Here is a 20,409-nt window from a genome sequence, read left to right as displayed (position 1 = left end):
TTAATTATAATTTTATTTAAGTGTTAATAATTAATATATAATTATAGTTTTTTATTCTTCTTTAATACCTATAAGATTAGGTATTTTACTAAAGACTTTAATAGTCTTATATATTCCTTTTATAATATATCCTTTAAATACTCCTTAAGCGCCTTATTTTACTTAGGGTTTTAGGAATAAATTTTATTAAACGTTAATTTAATACTAGGCTAGAGTTTAATTTTATAATTCTAGTATAAATGCTTTAATAGTTCTATTTCTAGCTCTCTATTAAATAGCTTATTATACTTTAAGTATTTCTTAAAAATCTCTATTATCTTAGCTTTTAGCTCTCTAGTAATTACATATATTTCTAAAGGCCTATTATAATTTAAATAAAGTGCTTTTTATAAGTTACTCTTAGCTTTATAACTGTATTCTAGTAAATTCTATTAAAGTTAACCGGTTCTTTAATTAACTTATAAATTACTTACTTATAATTAAGGTATCCCTAATATAATATTATATTTTAAGATTACTATAATATTTAATATAACCTAGTATTTTATACCTTATATATTAACGAGAAGTTACGCTACTTTTATATTAACTACTTCTTAGCTATACTTTATTATAATTCCTTTTATAATTATAAGTTAATAAGGCTTATCTTTAGGTATTTAAGGTAATTATAATCTATTAATAAGATTTAGCGAGATAAAATTTCCTTATACTCCGCTATTAATTATTACTTAAATCTTTTATTTTATTATAATTATATTAATTATAAGGTATATTATATTATTAATATTTATAGTATATAAAGACCTATTAGATCTTCGTTAAGAAATTAGTTTTAATTATAATAATAGCTATTATTTCTTAATTTATTATTTCTCTTCTCTTATTATTTAACGCGTATTTTTAAGCGCTATTATTAATAATTATTCTTTAACGCATTATTAGAGCTTTCTTAGTAATTACTTAATCTACTATTTATATTAATTAAACTTAAGTTAAGCGAGTTACTTATAATTATATAGTTCCCTTTCTTCTTATATTATAGGGTTATAACTTTAATAGTATATACGTTATTCTTAGTATAATATAACTTCTTATTTAATATCTTTAAATTAGTTTATTGTAATTTTAATTGTATTATAAGGGTTATTCTCCTTTCCTTTTATTCTTATAAAAACTATTTACTACCTTACTTACTATTAAAATATATATAGTAATTATTATTATAATAGAAGGTTTAATTAAGGAGTTTATATTTAATTTTAGGTTCGTTTTTCTTAATTAAATAATTCTCTTCTTCTTAGATTTATTCTAGTAAAGGTTTACTTTTTAATAAGGGTATTTAATATTTCTAAAAGTTATTAGATATTAGTTAAGTTTTAAATTTCTAATCTTTATTTAAACTAATATTATTTATTAATGTAAGGTTTTCTTTTTTACTTATTATACTAAGATTTCGCGTAGGTAAGTTTTCTTAGTTTATAATATAAAGTTTCTTACCTTTAAGAATTAGCTTTTATAGCTTTTCTAAGGCTTTATATTTATTTTTAAAGTATGTAATCTTACTATAATTATAATAAGTCTTTCCCTTTTCCTTATTCGTAGCGTTAAGTTCTATAAGTCTAGTATAGTACTTATATACTATTAATATTTAGCGTAGCTTACTACTATTAGGTTTATTAAACCTAGTATATAATTTAAATTTCCTATAACTTTTTTCGTAATATCGCTTATATAAACGATTATTTATCTTAATAACTATTTTAATAAAGTTATTAAATAACTTAAAATAATCTTTTTAATAAATATTATTCTTTACTTCTTCTTTAAGTCCTTAATAGAAAACTTTTATTTTAGGTTTAGTATTTTAATTAAGTTTTACTATAATATACTTAAACTCCCTAGTATAATAAGCTATAAATTCAATTTACTTAAGTTAAGTAAGCTATTATATAGCTTTCTTATACTTATTAAGGTTTTTAAATATAGTAAGAAGTTATTCTTTAAAGGTTTTATAATTAAAGAAAATATAAATAACTTTTACTTTAACTTTAGCGTTATATTTAAAATATACGCGAAGAGTTAGCTTCTATTATTCTATTACTTTCTTAATTAAAAGGTTATTAATATAAAGAATCTATAACTTAAGCGTCTTATAAATTTTCTTATTAACTTAAAGGTAAGCTTAAGCTTATATAAGAAAGTTCCTTATATTACCCTTATAATTATTATATAGTTCTAGTTTAGGAAATTTTAGTATATTATAAGTATTTATAGGGGTTATAAGTATAGTTCTATAAACTACTATAAGTTTCTCTTTTTACTTGTTAATCTTTTTATAAAGGTTATTTTATTATTTAAGAAGCTATTAATTCTACTTCTTTATTTTAGTAATCTTATTATAAAGATACTTTATTATCTCCCTAGAATTAATAGTCTTTCCAGACCTCTAAATGTATTGTATTTTTTGTATTTTTTACTATACTGTATTGTATTATATTGTAATGTAATATATTACAATACATTACAAGATTAGAATACCTATAAATGTATTATAAGGCTATAAAATATTTAATATTATAAATAAATGCTTATATAAGCATATTATATATTAAAATAAAGCTAAAAATCACGTGATTTTAAATCTTTAAAAATTAACCTTAGAATGTGGATATTAAGCGAGATATTAAGCTTTAAAGTTATGTCTTAAAATAAAAAGTAAGTAAAGCGGGGCGAATTTTCAATTGCTTATAACTTTTTAATATGGTAACTTATAATAGTAAAAAGTGGGGCATCTTAAAGAGCTAATTTAGCTCTTTTAAATGATATAAAATTTCCCCTTATAACCCTTATAATTAGCCTTATAATTCTAAGTTAAAAAAACAAGGGTCTTTTTTACTTATAATACATTTATAAGTATTTTAGTAATGTAATGTAATGTATTTAAATACAATACACGAAAATACAATACAATATAAAATATAATACACAATACACTTGTATTTACTATATCCGTAAGAGCTCTGAGTCTTTCTACTTAAAGTAAATATCTTAGAAGTTATTATTACTTAAAGTTTTAAGGTAACTTATTAAATAGAATTAATTAAAATGTAATAGTAGCTTAAATTCTAAGGTATAATAGGTTTATTTCTTAAAAAGTAAGTTAGGTTAAATACTATAGAGTAGCTATTTAAGTAATATTATAATAAGGCTATTAAGAGTATAACTCTTAATAATAAGACTATTACTTAAATTAATTAATAGAGATTTAAACTATTTAATTATAGGAATACCTTCTCCTTAAGTACTCGTTTATCTCTCTATTATAATTCTAGATTAAATAAATCCCATTTAATCCCTCGTATTAAATTAGGTTAATCCCCTTTAATCTATTAAGTTAAATTAGACTAATCCTATCTAATCCCCTCACGTAACCTGCGATCCTATTAGGCCCTATTCTTGTCTGCATGCTAGCGGCCTATAACGCCGGCTAACTGCTTTAGGTACCCTTAGTTCGTAACATTAACGTCTCTCTTTTTACGGGTGAAAAGGTCTATTATAAAGTTAATTAAGATTTATAACTAGTATTTATTCGTAATTAAAATTAGCTATAAGAGTTCTTACTAGAGCTACTTACTCTTATATCCTTTATAATAGTAGTAGTTACATATAAACTACGTAATATCTTAAGATATCCCTTTCTAATAATAGTTTTATTAAAGTAACTTAAAGATACCGTTTTTTTTTAGGGTAGCCTACTATTAAGAAGTTATACACGCGTTATATAAGTATTATTATAAGTAGCTTTTACTTTAAGGCTTAAGTGTAACCTTAAAATAATAGCATTTCGTGTATAAAGAGAGTATAATCTACGATTTATTCCCGTATATTCGCTTTCTTAGGGAACCTTTAGGTATTCTCTTAAATAGCTTTAATTTAATATACTATTACTTTATCTTTACGCTAACCCTAGTCTTATAAGCTTTAAAGGTAATAGTTATTAAATATTTTTATTTTTAGTAAAGAATTAGCGGTTTTATTAGCCTTTTCTTTATTATTAGCGGTTAAAGCTAGATTACCTAGTAATATAAGTAATATATTTATCAGCTAAATAATACTATTAAAGTATAATAAAGAGGTATTTTAGTTCTAGTCTCTTTAAGAGAGTATATTAAAGTATTATACTTATATTTTAGGTTTATAATAAAGGTAAAAGTTAAATAAAGAAAGTATTTTTACTTAACGCGCTTATCTCTTTAATATTTTCTTTTATAAGGTAAAGTATTTTAGGTTTTTATAATTTATAAGAATAATAAATAATTATATAATACTTTAAAGTTCTATTAATTAGGCTTTTAAGTAAGAGATAATAGCTAAAAGTTTCTTATTATAAATAATATAATTTCTTTTTAAAGTTATAAGCTTTATAAAGTAATATACTATTAGGTAAAGAATCTTATTATTAAATTATAATAAATATCTCTTAAAAGCGTTAATTAAGTAATTTACTTTTATAATTATTTTCTTTATAAAATTCTATTACTTTAAAACTAAGTATAATATAAACGCTTTTTTTAAAGACTTAAAGGTAGTATTATACTTTTTAAATTACTTAAATTAAACGCCTTTTTTAAGTAACCTTAAGAGTAAACTTATAAGAGATAAGAAATTTAATATAAAGTTCTAATAAAAGTTTATAAACCTTAAAAATCCCTAGACTTCCCTTTAATATATAAGGGGTTCTTAGCTATATATTACCTTTATTTTCTTTAGGTTAAAATAAATCTCTTTACTTACACGAATAATAAATCTAAGATATTTTACCTTTTACACGTAAAAAGTGTATTTCTTAATATTTAAGTATAGCTTTATTATATAAAGTCTTATTAATACCTCACGTACTTTTCGTATATAATCTTTTTATAAGCTACTTAAGTAAATTAAAATATTATTTAAATAGGCTATTATAAAATCCCCTAGTATTTTTCTTAAAGCGCTATTAATATAATATTAAAACGTTATAAAAGCGCTTATTAGCTTAAATAGGTATATTAGTTACTTAAATAACTTAAACTTAGTTTAAAATACTATTAAATACTTCTCTTTTAAGGTAACTTAAAGCTTATAAAATATTAAACGTACGTTTAACTTTATAAACTACTTAGCCTTAAAAAGAGATTATAGTATTTCCTTAACTAATAGAAGTAAGTAATAGTTTTACTTGATAACTTTATTTAAGGTATAATAATTAACATAGAATTACTAGCCTTTACTAGGCTTCTTTATAAGTAAAACTAAGGCTACTATTAGCAGAGCATTGGAAGTAGTGTAGTTTTGTAGTTTTGTAGTTTTTGTAGTTTCGAATATAATAAATAATATTAAATCTAATAAAATACTTATAAGATTATAAGTTTTACGGATAAATAGTATGAATTTCATACTATAAGCTAACATAAAAAAGTGGGTCCTTATAAGCTCTTATAAGCCTAGAACTTCAAAAACTACAAAATGTAGTTTTTGTAGTGTAGTGTAGTGTAGTGTGTTTTTAGAAAATTACATAATCTAGTTTTTAAGCTTATAATAAGCTAGAGGGACCCACTTTTTTATGTGAGCTAATTGGTTATAATATTAGCTAATTTATGTATTTATTATTATAATTCAAGTATTTTATTAGATTTATTATTAATTATTTAAGCTTTTTTGAAAATTGAAAATGTAGTTTTCTTGTCAATGCTCTGACTATTAGTAAGAAACTCGCGCGAATTTAGCCCTTATTTATTAGGTCTATAACTTATTTCTTAATCTTTAGTAGGTGTTTACGCGGCATATTATAGAGTAGCGCTTATAGTAACCAGAGCATTAACAAGAAAACTACATTTTCATTTTTTAAAAAAGCTTAAATAATTAATAATAAATCTAATAAAATACTTAAATTATAATAATAAATACATAAAATAGCTAATATTATAGCCAATTAGCTTATTTAAAAAAGTGGGTCCCTTTAGCTTTTTATAAGCTTAAAAACTAGATTATATAGTTTTTTAAAAACTTACTATACTACACTATACTATAAAAACTATAAAATGTAGTTTTTAAAGTTTTAGGCTTATAATAGTATATAAGGACCCACTTTTCTATTATAAGCTTATAATTTTAGATTTATGCTAGTTATTCGTAAGACTTATAATTCTATAAGTATTTTATTAGATTTAATATAATTTTTTATATTTAGAACTATAAAAACTACAAAACTATAAAACTACACTACTTCCAATGCTTTGATAGTAACTTAGGGTTAGATTCGTTTAAACGCTTCTTTAATTAAATGTAATGGTTTAGCTACCCTTAATATAAGCAGAGCATTGGAAGTAGTATAGTTTTGTAGTTTTGTAGTTTTTATAGTTTCAAATATAAAAAATTATATCAAATCTAATAAGATACTTATAGAATTATAAGTCTAACGAATAACTAGCAGAAATCTAAAATTATAAGCTTATAATAAAAAAGTGGGTCCTTATATACTATTATAAGCCTAAAACTTTAAAAACTACATTTTATAGTTTTTATAGTATAGTGTAGTGTAATAAGTTTTTAGAAAACTATATAATCTAGTTTTTAAGCTTATAAAAAGCTAAAGGGACCCACTTTTTTAAATAAGCTGATTGGCTATAATATTAGCTATTTTATGTATTTATTATTATAATTCAAGTATTTTATTAGATTTATTATTAATTATTTAAGCTTTTTTAAAAAATAAAAATGTAGTTTTCTTATTAATGCTCTAAATATAAGGGAAGTTCGTTCGCTTTTTCTTAGTTAAATAGGTCCTAGAAATCCTATAGCTTATTAGGGAGCTATAACACTTATCCCCGCTTTTAATTTACCTTAGCTTCTTATACACGTAAGACTATTATTATTTTACGTAAGCTTATAGCTATAAGGTAACACTTCTTCTTCTTTCTTTAAGCCTATTAAATAAGTCTTATAAATATTAACTTTAATACTATTATTATAAGGTTTTATATCGCTTAATTACTAGATCTCTTAATTATTAGGTTACTTATAGTACCTATTATAAGCTCTCTTTTAGCTAGTTACACGTATATATTATAGCGTATTATTTAAGATATCTCTAGTATTATATCTTAGGTAAAGCTTAGTATTATATAAGCTATTATTAGGGATTTTTAGCTATTTATATTTATTATAAACTATATTAGGTAAAAGATTATAGAGTGTAACTCTTACTATATTACTTTACGTTACTTAGTTTTTACTACTATACGTATTTATTACTATTACTTTAATAAAACCTACTTAAAGCTTATATATTATATAAACTTTTCGCTTATTATTACGTAATAGTTATAACTTATATTTACTTAAGCGTTTATAAACTTTAAGAAGTTAATTAACGCGGGAATTAAAAGAGATAATATATTTATTCTTAACTTAATTTTCTTTAACTCTTATTTTTTAAATAAAATACTCCTTATTTTATAACTATTATTACGCTATAACGCCTCTATTAAGAGACTTATTATAAGAGTATATTATTTTTTAATTACTTATTATTCTTATTTAAGCTATTAATTATATCTTCTATTATAGCGTCTCTTATACTAAACGTTTATAGCGTCTCTTATACTAAACGTTTATAGCTGTTACGTAGGTAAAAGAGTATATTTAGCTATATAATACTCTATTAATTCGTAATAAATATACTTTCTTTTCTTCTTTTATTAATTAATTATCTCCTTTAAAATCTAATAAGCTCTTTTCTTTTAATTACCTTTAAGGTAGTTTTAACCCACGCTTTTTTTAGGTTTAGCTTAGAACCTTATTTTTATTACGTTTATTATTAGCGTGTTTTTATTTATTAATTATTTCGTTTTAAAGGTAACTTCTTTATTTTACTTATTTTAAAACTTCTTCTTTAATTATAAGAATTTAATATTAATAGCTACGTTATAAAGCTAAGCTATTATTATATTATACTTAAAGCGTAATATTTCTTTACCTATAATTCCTTCTTATATACGCTTATTTAAGGCTTATTATAGTTTTATAAGCTTTATAAAATTAGCTTATAATATTTCTTTAATAAGTGTAAGCTTATTCTTAAATTAAATAAAGAAGTTTATAAATAACTTATTTTAACGCTATTATATTTAATTTAGCTTAATAAGTGTAATTTTCTTCTAGTAAGGGTTTAAATATATAAATAATAGGTATTTTAAAAACTAGAATAAGTTATAGCTCTTTACCTTATTTAATTTAAAAAATAAGGCTACGTAGCTCTTAACTTTATTAGAGAGATTCTAGTAAATAAAAACCTATTAATTATAAGAGTTACTAATAAATTATACGTCTTTAATTAGCTTATATATTATAAGCTTCTTTTAGGCCTTAAACACGTTTTTATTACTATTAAAAGGGATTTCTATTAGAGTTAATTTTTGTTTTATTAAAGTATTATTATTAATAGGTATTCTTATAATAGGTATAGCTTATACTACCTAGTTTTATAAGTTATAGTATTATTTAAAGAGTTAATAAAGTCTTTTAGCCTAGGTATTTATAATCTTTTATAGCGTTATAAAGTTAAATAAGATACTTTTACCTAGCGTAAAGGTACTAGGTATAAGTAGGTTCTATCTTATATTAGATATTACTTTATTAAGGTTATTTATAATAAAGTTTATTCTTTATTAAGAATTAATTATATTATATTATTATAAGTATACGTTTTTAGAAAGTAAAAATAAACTTAAGAAGAAAGAGAAAGAGAAAGAAAGGTTTTCCCCTTTTTACCCCCCTTTATATCTCTACCTAGCCTATAGATTATTTAGGTTAAGTCTAAGCTGCCTCCGTAACGGGTCCAGCTTAGGCCCGAGCTGCTAGCTTAAGCCTATAACATTTCGTATATAAAAAGAGTGTAATTTATAATTTATTCTCGTATATTTACCTTTTTAAGAAACCTTTAAGTATTCTTTTAAATAGCTTTAATTTAATATACTATTACCTTATTCTTATATTAATCTTAGTCTTATAAGCTTTAAAGGTAATAGTTATTAAATATCTTTATTTTTAATAAGAGATTAATAGTTTTATTAGCCTTTTCTTTATTATTAATAATTAAAGCTAGGTTATCTAATAATATAAGTAATATATTTATTAATTAAATAATACTATTAAAGCGTAATAAAAAGGTATTTTAGTTCTAGTTTCTTTAAGAGAGTATATTAAAGTATTACACTTATATTTTAAGTTTATAATAAAGGTAAAAGTTAAATAAGAAAAGTATTTTTACTTAATATACTTATCTCTTTAATATTTTCTTTAATAAGGTAAAGTATTTTAGGTTTTTATAATTTATAAGAATAATAAATAATTATATAATACTTTAAAGTTCTATTAATTAAGCTTTTAAGTAAAAGATAATAGCTAAGAGTTTCTTATTATAAATAATATAATTTCTTTTTAAGGTTATAAGCCTTATAAAGTAATATATTATTAAATAAAGAATCTTATTATTAAATTATAATAGGTATTCTTTAAGAGTATTAATTAAATAATTTATCTTTATAATTATTTTCTTTATAAAATTCTATTACTTTAAAATTAAATATAATATAAATACTTTTTTTAAAAGACTTAAAGATAATATTATACTTCTTAAATTACTTAAATTAAATGCCTTTTTTTAATAACCTTAAAAGTAAGCTTATAAGAGATAAGAAATTTAATATAAAGTCTTAATAAAAGTTTATAAACCCTAGAAATTCTTAAATTTCTCTTTAACGCGTAAAGGGTTTTTAATTATATATTACTTTTATTTTCTTTAAGTTAAAATAAATCTCTTTACTTATATAAATAATAAACCTAAGATATTTTACCTTTTACATATAAAAAGCTTATTTCTTAATATTTAAATATAACTTTATTATATAAAGTCTTATTAATATCTTATATACTTTTTATATATAATCTTTTTATAAGCTACTTAAGTAAATTAAAATATTATTTAAATAAGCTATTATAAAATTCTCTAATATTTTTTTAAGGTATTATTAATATAATATTAGAATATTATAAGAGCGCTTATTAGCTTAAATAGGTATACTAGTTACTTAAATAGCTTAAACTTAATTTAAAACGCTATTAAATACTTCTCTTTTAAAGTAACTTAAAGCTTATAAAATACTAAATATATATTTAACTTTATAAACTACCTAGCTTTAAAAAGAAATTATAGTATTTTCTTAATTAATAAAAGTAAATAATAGTTTTACTTTATAACTTTATTTAAGATATAATAATTAATATAGAATTATTAGCTTTTATTAGGCTTCTTTATAAGTAAAATTAAAGCTACTATTAGTAAGAAACTCACGTGAATTTAGCTTTTATTTATTAGGTTTATAACTTATTTTTTAATCTTTAATAAGTGTTTACGTAATATATTATAAAGTAATACTTATAATAACTTAAGGTTAAATTTATTTAAATACTTCTTTAATTATATATAATAGTTTAATTACTCTTAATATAAGGGAAGTTTATTTATCTTTTCTTAGTTAAATAAGTCCTAGAAATTCTATAGCTTATTAAAGAGCTATAACGCTTATTTTTACTCTTAATTTACCTTAGCTTTTTATATATATAAAACTATTATTATTTTACGTAAGCTTATAGCTATAAGATAATACTTCTTCTTCTTTTTTTAGGCCTATTAAATAAGTCCTATAAATATTAACTTTAATACTATTATTATAAGGTTTTATATTACTTAATTATTAAATCCCTTAATTATTAGATCGCTTATAGCGTTTATTATAAGCTCTCTCTTAGCTAATTACACGTATATATTATAGCGTATTATTTAAGGTATCCCTAGTATTACGTTTTAAGTAAAACCTAGTATTATATAAGCTACTATTAGGGATTTCTAGTTATTTATATCTATTATAAATTATATTAAGTAAAAGATTATAAAGTATAACTTTTATTATATTACTTTATATTACTTAGTTTTTATTATTATACGTATTTATTATTATTACTCTAATAAAACCTACTTAAAACTTATATATTATATAAACTTTTCGCTTATTATTATATAATAGTTATAACTTATATTTACTTAAGTATTTATAAACTTTAAGAAGTTAATTAATATAAGAATTAAAAGAGATAATATATTTATTCTTAACTTAATTTTCTTTAACTCTTATTTTTTAAATAAGATACTCCTTATTTTATAACTATTATTACGCTATAATATCTCTATTAAAAGACTTATTATAAAGGCGTATTATTTTTTAATTACTTATTATTCTTATTTAAGCTATTAATTATATCTTTTATTATAACGCCTCTTATATTAAACGTTTATAGCTATTATATAAGTAAAAAGGTATATTTAATTATATAATACTTTATTAATTCGTAATAAATACACTTTCTTTTCTTCTTTTATTAGTTAATTATCTTCTTTAAAACCTGATAAACCCTCTTTTTTTAATTACTTTTAAGGTAGTTTTAACTTACGCTTTTCTTAAATTTAATTTAAAACCCTATCTTTATTACGTTTATTATTAATATATCTTTATTTATTAATTATTTTATTTTAAAGGTAACCTCTTTATTTTACTTATTTTAAAACTTCTCTTTTAATTATAGGGATTTAATATTAATAATTATACTATAAAGCTAAGCTATTATTATATTATACTTAAAGCGTAATATTTTCTTATTTATAATTTCTTTTTATATATACTTATTTAAGGCTTATTATAATTTTATAAGCTTTATAAAACTAGCTTATAATATCTCTTTAATAAGCGTAAGTTTATTTTTAAATTAAATGAAAAAGTCTATAAATAACTTATTTTAATACTATTATATTTAATTTAGCTTAATAAGTGTAATTTTCTTTTAATAAGAGTTTAAATATATAAATAATAAGTATTTTAAAAACTAAAATAAGTTATAGCTCTTTACCTTACTTAATTTAAAAAATAAAGCTATATAGCTTTTAACTTTATTAAAGAGATTATAGTAAATAAAAACCTATTAATTATAAGAGCTACTAATAAATTATATATCTTTAATTAACTTATATATTATAAGCTTCTTTTAAGCCTTAAATACGTTCTTATTACTATTAAAAGAGATTCTTATTAAAATTAATTTTTATTTTATTAAAGTATTATTATTAATAGATATTCTTATAATAAGTATAACTTATATTACCTAGTTTTATAAGTTATAGTATTATTTAAAGAGTTAATAGAGTCTTTTAACTTAGGTATTTATAATCTTTTATAATATTATAAGGTTAAATAAAGTGCTTTTACTTAACGTAAAGGCGCTAGGTATAAGTAAGTTTTATTTTATATTAAATATTACTTTATTAAGGTTATTTATAGTAAAGTTTATTCTTTATTAAGAACTAGCTATACTATACTATTATAAGTATACGTTTTTAAAAAGTAAAAATAAACTTAAAAAGAAAGAGAAAGAAAAGAAAAGGTTTCCCTTATTTTACTCCCCTTTATATCCCTATTTAGCCTATAAATTATTTAAGTTAAGTTTAAGCTACCTTTATAACGGGTTTAGCTTAGGCCTAAGCTAGCAGCTTAAGCCTATAATAGAGAGAGAGTATTAAAAGTAAGAAATTAAGTTAAAAAAATGCTTTAAGTAAGATAAAAAATAAAAGAATATTAAAAGTAAGTAATAGTATCTTAGGTAAAATACTATAATAATAAATATAAATTAATATAATTTTAAAATGAAAGTTTAATATTACTTTAAATTAAAAATATAAGATTTAAGTATAAAAAGAATAAACTAATCTTAAAGTATATTAACCCTTTTTAAATTCTTAATTAAGTTAAATAATAAGTATATTATTTAATACTTTTAACCTAATATAAGAAACTTTATAATATCTTTTACGTAAGCCTATTAGAATAATAGTATTAATATAAAGGTACTATAAATAAGTTAAAAATACTCTTAATATTAAAGCTAAAAGATAATAAGAACGAATAAAAGATAAAAAGTATTAAGAATTATATTTAAAAGAAAGCTTAATTATATTATCTTATAAAGTAAAAGAAATAGCTATATAAGTATAACTAATAGCTTAATAGTAAAGACCTTATAAATACGCTTAATATTATACGTAATTATATTATATTACTTTTAATTATAAAAAGAAATAAAATTACGTAAGAACCCTAAAAGAGAGGTTAGCTTGGAAAAGTATAAGAAATAAATGTTAATTAAACTAGTTAAATAATATAAGTAAAAAGTGTAATATTAAAGTTAATTTCCCTTTAAAATAAGCTAAATATTTTAGGTTATATTAAACTTAAAATAAAGAAATTAAATATTAAATAATTAAGCTTTAATATTAAAACTAATACTCTTATAAGCTTTCTTTTTCTTAAAACCCTTAATAATATTATTTTATCTTAGCTTAATTAAAAACGTTTTTATAATTTATTAAGCCTTTTTAGTACCTTTAAACCCCTTTAAGTATAAAAATAAGCTATTATAAAAATCTATTAAAGTAATATACTAAGAGTAATAATAAATAAATTTAAAAAGAAAACGAGAAATACACTTAAAAGTATATTTAAAATAACGCTTAATACTTTAAAATAAGAAAAATTAATAAGAAAATTCTAAAGAAATTAAATTTAAATCTTATATATATAATATTAATTAAAAGTAAAAATTACTTTTTTAATTAAAACTTAATTTTATTAGCTTTCTTTATATAAATAAAAAGACTTTATAATTTAAGTTAAAAATAATTCTAAGAAAGTATAAACCTAAGAATTACCTATAATATTACGTAACTTATTACTTAAAGATAAGCTATAATTACTTTAATAAGCTTTTTAAGTTAATAAAAACTTAAATATAAGCTAAAGTAAAAGAGTAAAAATCTTTATATAAATATTATAATTATAATTAAAATTACTTATAAGCTATTTCTTTAAGAAAATAGCTTAAATAAATTTTAAGACTTAAATTAAGTTAAATAAATTCTTAGTTATAAAATTATATAATATTTATCTTTAATTAATAATAAAATTAAGAAGAAATTAAATCTAATACTTATATAAATATAAAGACCTCTTTAAAAGGTATAATAATTATAATTATTCTTAACCCCTTTAATAAAGTAAATATAACGTAACTTAATTTTAATTAAAAGAGTAAAGTTAAAATTAAAATTAATCTTAAATAAATACTTACTTAAGTATTAGGTTATATAATAATAATACTATTAATTATTATTATATATATTAGAATCTTTTTATTAAGCTTTAATATAAGCAAAAATTTTTAATATTACGTTATTACTTTTATAAGGTAAATTAAACTTACCTCTTATTATTTAAATTACTTAAGCTTAAGTAATAACGTTAATAGGCGTAAAATTAAGCTAACGTAAAGTCTTTTAAGTAAAAACTTATTTTAATTTAATATTAAATACTTTAATAATATCTCTCTTTAAGGCCTTATATTTAATTAAAGTTTTAAAGGGGTTATAAGTTAAAGTTTAATTTAATAAAACTATAAGTATAATAATTAATAGCTTTAAGAATAATATAATATTTATAATAATTATAATATTCTTTAGAGTATTACGTTAAAATTAAAATCTAAGAGAATAATAATAAATTACTTATTTTATTTAATAAAATTATTTGAAAAGGTAATTTAATATTAAATTAAATTCGCCTTATTAAAAGAAATATACCTATAAAATAAGTAAAGAATATTAATACGTATTACCGTTAAATTAAATACGCTTTTTTAAGTATAAGAGTAAAGAAACGTAACTTACACTTAAATTAATTATAATTTAAAGTAAAAGTTAAATGTAAAAGTATATATTAAAGAAAGTAAAGAACAGAGCATTGACAAGAAAACTACATTTTCATTTTTTAAAAAAGCTTAAATAATTAATAATAAATCTAATAAAATACTTGAATTATAATAATAAATACATAAAATAGCTAATATTATAGCCAATCAGCTTATTTAAAAAAGTGGGTCCCTTTAGCTTTTTGTAAGCTTAAAAACTAGATTATATAGTTTTCTAAAAACTTACTACACTACACTACACTACAAAAACTACAAAATGTAGTTTTTGAAGTTTTAGGCTTATAATAGTATATAAGGACCCACTTTTTTTATTATAAGCTTATAGTTTTAGATTTATGCTAGTTATTCGTAAAACTTATAATTCTATAAGTATTTTATTAGATTTAATATAATTTTTTATATTCGAAACTACAAAAACTACAAAACTACAAAACTACACTACTTCCAATGCTCTGGTAAAGAAGAGCGTAAAAAAAGCTAAGTTAAGGTATTATAAGAAGGCTCTTAATAATATACTATATTATATAAATTAAAATAGCTGTATTTAAATATAATAATTAAAAGGGTAAAATAAAACGTAACTAAGAGTAATAAGAGTTAATATAAGAAACCTAATAATAATAATAATAGTAAGATTTAAGTTAAAAATAGGTTAAAATTAATAAATATATACCTAGAATTTACGTTAAAGTTTTATTAATTATAATAAAATATATTTTAATTTAATACACTTAAATAAACTATTATTAATTTAATAATAAAATAATTAATTAATTATAACGTTAATATAACTTTAAGTTAAAAATATAACTTATAATATTAGCGCTTTATTATACTTAGACCTCTAAATGTATTGTATTTTTTGTATTTTTTACTATACTATATTGTATTATATTATAATGTAATATATTACAATACATTACAAGATTAGAATACCTATAAATGTATTATAAGGCTATAAAATATTTAATATTATAAATAAATGCTTATATAAGCATATTATATATTAAAATAAAGCTAAAAATCACGTGATTTTGAATCTTTAAAAATTAACCTTAAAATGTGGATATTAAGCGAGATATTAAGCTTTAAAGTTATGTCTTAAAATAAAAAGTAAGTAAAGCGGGGCGAATCTTTAATTGCTTATAACTTTTTAATATAGTAACTTATAATAGTAAAAAGTAAGGCATTTTAAAGAGCTAATTTAGCTCTTTTAAATGATATAAAAATTTCCCTTATAACCCTTATAATTAGCCTTATAATTCTAAGTTAAAAAAACAAGGGTCTTTTTTACTTAAAATACATTTATAGGTATTTTAGTTATGTAATATAATGTATTTAAATATAATACACGAAAATACAATATAATACAAAATACAATACACAATACACTTGTATTTACTATATTTGTAAGAGCTCTAATTATACTAGAAGAAAATATAAATAAAGTATTATATTAAGTATATATTTAAAATTTAAGCTTAATAAGTATTATTATAGTTTATAAGCTAAGAAATATACATAAATTATAAGCGTAAATATTAAGTGGTAGCTAAGTATAATAAAAATATAAAATATATAAGAGCTAAAAAAAGGATTTATACTTAAATAATAAGAAATAAAGCTATTAAAGAGAGAAAAAGAAGAGAGATAAAGCTAAAATAAGAAAGAAAAAAATAAGAGATAAGACTAAAAATTTATATTAAAGTAAACTTATAATTACTTTTACTTTAAATCTATAAGTTAACTCTTAAGATAATTACGCCTATTAAAATAAAGAAAAGAACCTATAAAGCTCTTCCTTAAAAAATACTAGACCTTAATTAAGAGCTCTATTAAGAACAGAGCATTGACAAGAAAACTACATTTTCAATTTTCAAAAAAGCTTAAATAATTAATAATAAATCTAATAAAATACTTGAATTATAATAATAAATACATAAATTAGCTAATATTATAACCAATTAGCTCACATAAAAAAGTGGGTCCTTCTAGCTTATTATAAGCTTAAAAACTAGATTATGTAATTTTCTAAAAACACACTACACTACACTACACTATAAAAACTACATTTTATAGTTTTTACAGTTCTAGGCTTATAAGAGCTTATAAGGACCCACTTTTTTATGTTAGCTTATAGTAGAAGATTTATACTATTTATTCGTAAAACTTATAATCTTATAAGTATTTTATTAGATTTAATATAAATTTTTATATTCGAAACTATAAAAACTATAAAACTATAAAACTACAAAACTATACTACAGTTAATACTCTAATTAAGAACGAAAACGAGTAAGAGTAACACGTATTAATAGGGTAAATATTATAGTTAAGTAATTAAAAGTAATAATTATAACTTAATAAAATAAAGGTATAAGACCCTAAAATAATATCTTAAAATATAAGAATAGGAATAAAACTATAAGAACTTAAAGAAAATAATATTATTACTCTTTTTTCTATTAGGTTTTAATAAGAATAATATACCTTTAAAGCTTACTTATATTAATAATAATTAAGAATAATTATATTAAAAGAAAAGAATAATTATAACGCGTATATAAAGTTACCTATAAAGAGAGATTAAATTAAATACTACGTATAAGAAGTTACCTATAAAGAGAGATTAAATTAGGTTTACTTATATACTAAAATAAGGTATAAATTCCTATTAATTTTAGTTTAAATTTTATAAGTATTATTACGTGAGAAGCGAGTATAAATTAAGGCTAAAACCCTTAATAAATAAGTATAAAAAGAATTAATTTAAATATTAAATAATTTAAATAAGTTTTAGTCTTATATTATTAAAAGACCTAAGAATAAAGTTCTTTCCTAATTCCTTACCTAATCGTCCTATATCCTAGGTTTATCCTACTAAATGTAGTATAGTAAAATTACACTATATTACACTACACTAAATTTCACTAAAAACTATAAAACTACACTACTTCTATAGCTTTAGGCTTACGTAAGCCTCTACTAGAGTAGGTTAAAGGGGAGTAGGTAACGTATTAACTAAGTAATTCGGTTAATTAAAGTCTATTATATTTTAAAGCTTATTAGCTTAAGTTTAACCCTTTAATACTTTATATTAATTATACTATTAGCTTAAAAGCTTTAATTTAAGCTTAATTAATAATTAAGTGTTTATAAAAGTAATATTAGTATCTATTAAGTGCGTAAACGTAACGAAACGAGCATTAGAATAATACCTTAAATGCTTGGTTATCTTAAGTGGAAGTTATAGGGGATTTAAAGTCCTCCCGGGCTCATAACTGTCACACAAAAAACGGACGTGGCCACGCCACAATATTTTGTGTGTTATACACCCTTATATTCTCTGCGACATCTTTTGTTCCCTATTGATTGCATGCTCCACCGCGCCCCGCTAGTCAATCATGACTACGGAGTAAAATCGATCAATCAATTGAGCCACTGGCTTAGGCGCTGTGGGGCGCTGACGAGCCCCTCAACTGCCATCAATCTGTCGCAGAGAATATAAGGGTGTGTAACACACAAAATACCGTGGCGTGGCCACGCCCGTTTTTTGGTATTTTTTCGTGTGACACAATCTGCAGGTCTGCGGGGAACCAGATTAGCGGTTCATCAGCGCATCCGTGTTGAATCTTGGCGCCAAACTCCAGAGACCATCCGACGTATGTCTAGACAACGCGCAGCAGATCCCTCGTAACGGAGGGCACGTCGGAAAATAGGCGAATGGGCTAGGCGCTCTTGTCATAAATGCTGCCATGATGCGGCGGTTGCCGAGGGCGTTTTGGTTTAGGACGTTTGATTGGCTGGTAGCGTTGTGGTTGCACAATCTGTATTGACCACATGTGCACCTTCCCATTGAAATTGGAAACTTATCGCCAGACCTCTTGTTCTGGATCCCTCCCTCGACTTGCCCGCATTATCACTGTGATCCTCAATTTTTCTTGTATCTTGTTATTTTTCTTCTTAAACGAAATGACGACCGACGCTGCGGTGGCCAAGGAGGGCCTGGTCATTCCTGTAAGTGGCAAGGCGATGGGCTTGGTAGCATCACCATCCAGGCATCCGCTTCGCTCTGCCGCCACTGATGATTCCTTTTTGCATACTAAACTCTGCTCCAGCTCATAGACTTTTCCAAGTTCCTCACCGGCACCCCTGATGAGCGAAAAACCACCGCCGAGGCTATCCTCCATGGCTTCCAAACTGCAGGCTTCATATACCTGAAGAACCACCCAATCCCGGCCGAAGTTCTCAGCCAGACTTTCGACCGCTCCGCCGATTTCTTCGCCCTCGACACTGACGCCAAGATGAAGTTGGGTTGGACCACGCCCGAAGCCAACCGCGGCTACTCCTCGCCAGGTCGTGAAAAGGTTACCCAGCTGGAAGACATCGCCCAGGTGGACAAGGTCCGAAGCGCGGCACCAGATTTGAAGGAGAGTTTGGAAATTGGCCGCGATACCGACCCAAATTATCCTAACCAGTGGCCGGCTGAGGACGGCAGACTGAAGGGTTTCAGGACAGACATGAACGACTTCTTTAGCCAGTGTCAGAAATTGCATATGGAGGTCATGAGGGCCATCGCCTTGGGAATGGAAATACAAGAAGATTTCTTTGATCGGTTTGTGCATGTGGGGGATAATACGCTGCGGCTGTTGCATTATCCGTCTGTGAAGGCAGATGTGTTTAGGATCAATCCTGGGCAGGTGAGGGCCGGTGAGCACAGTGTAAGGCTCAAGGCCCATCCAGCTTTTGTCCTTGCGGTTTCACCGTTATGAAATTGTGTAATACCTCATTAAGGGGAGATCTCACTGACCAAAATATAGGACTACGGCTCAATCACCCTGCTCTTCCAAGATAGCCGCGGCGGCCTACAGGTCAAAAGCCCAACCGGCCACTTTGTCGACGCCACTCCCATCCCAGGAACCATTGTTGTCAATGCAGGAGATCTACTGGCTCGCTGGAGCAATGACACCATCAAGAGCACTATCCACAGAGTTGTCGAGCCACCCCGGAAGGAAGACAATTCCTACCCTCCCCGATATAGTATCGCGTAAGTATTGATGCCTCGTAGATAATGTGACGAGGGCCGGTCTTGTAAACTCCAGCACAGAAGCTAACTTTGCTTCGAAATAGGTACTTTTGCAATCCGAATACGGAAAGCTTTATTGAGACCTTGCCAGGGACGTATGCTGCGGAGAAGGATAAGAAATATAAGGGTGTGAATAGCGGCGATTATTTGGTGCAAAGACTGACCGCCACGTACTGATAGTATAACTTTGGGTATTGAATTTCTGGGAATACACACCACTTGCAAGATTCATAAAGATTATTTCGCCATGATGCCTATGGATTGCTTCGCCTACAGCGGTTATGAGCGTTACAGCGCAGCCAATAGCAGCATAGCCAAGCCACACCTCCAGCCTTCGGCAAGAATACATGAAGAGGGGTGAGCATGATCCCATGGTGACAAAATGAAGACTCATATTCATCCTTGGTCAA

At 23.0% G+C, this 20,409-nt stretch overlaps 1 protein-coding gene across 1 annotated transcript; it reads left to right on the top strand.

Moving 5' to 3' along the window:
- Positions 1 to 18,885: 18,885 nt before the first annotated feature.
- J3458_007201 (uncharacterized protein) lies at positions 18,886 to 20,176 on the top strand (the record flags this gene model as incomplete). Its single annotated transcript, XM_066119259.1, has 4 exons — positions 18,886 to 18,930; positions 19,032 to 19,634; positions 19,734 to 19,960; positions 20,044 to 20,176. The coding sequence occupies 4 exons, from the start codon at positions 18,886 to 18,888 to the stop codon at positions 20,174 to 20,176; spliced, it is 1,008 nt and encodes a 335-aa protein (XP_065975897.1).
- Between the last annotated feature and the right edge of the window lie 233 nt (positions 20,177 to 20,409).

This window comes from Metarhizium acridum (assembly GCF_019434415.1).
Source record: "Metarhizium acridum strain ARSEF 324 chromosome Unknown scaffold_72, whole genome shotgun sequence".
Classification (NCBI taxonomy): domain Eukaryota; kingdom Fungi; phylum Ascomycota; class Sordariomycetes; order Hypocreales; family Clavicipitaceae; genus Metarhizium; species Metarhizium acridum.
Note: the sequence above shows the minus strand (reverse complement) of the source record. Positions and strands in the feature narration are given on the sequence as shown.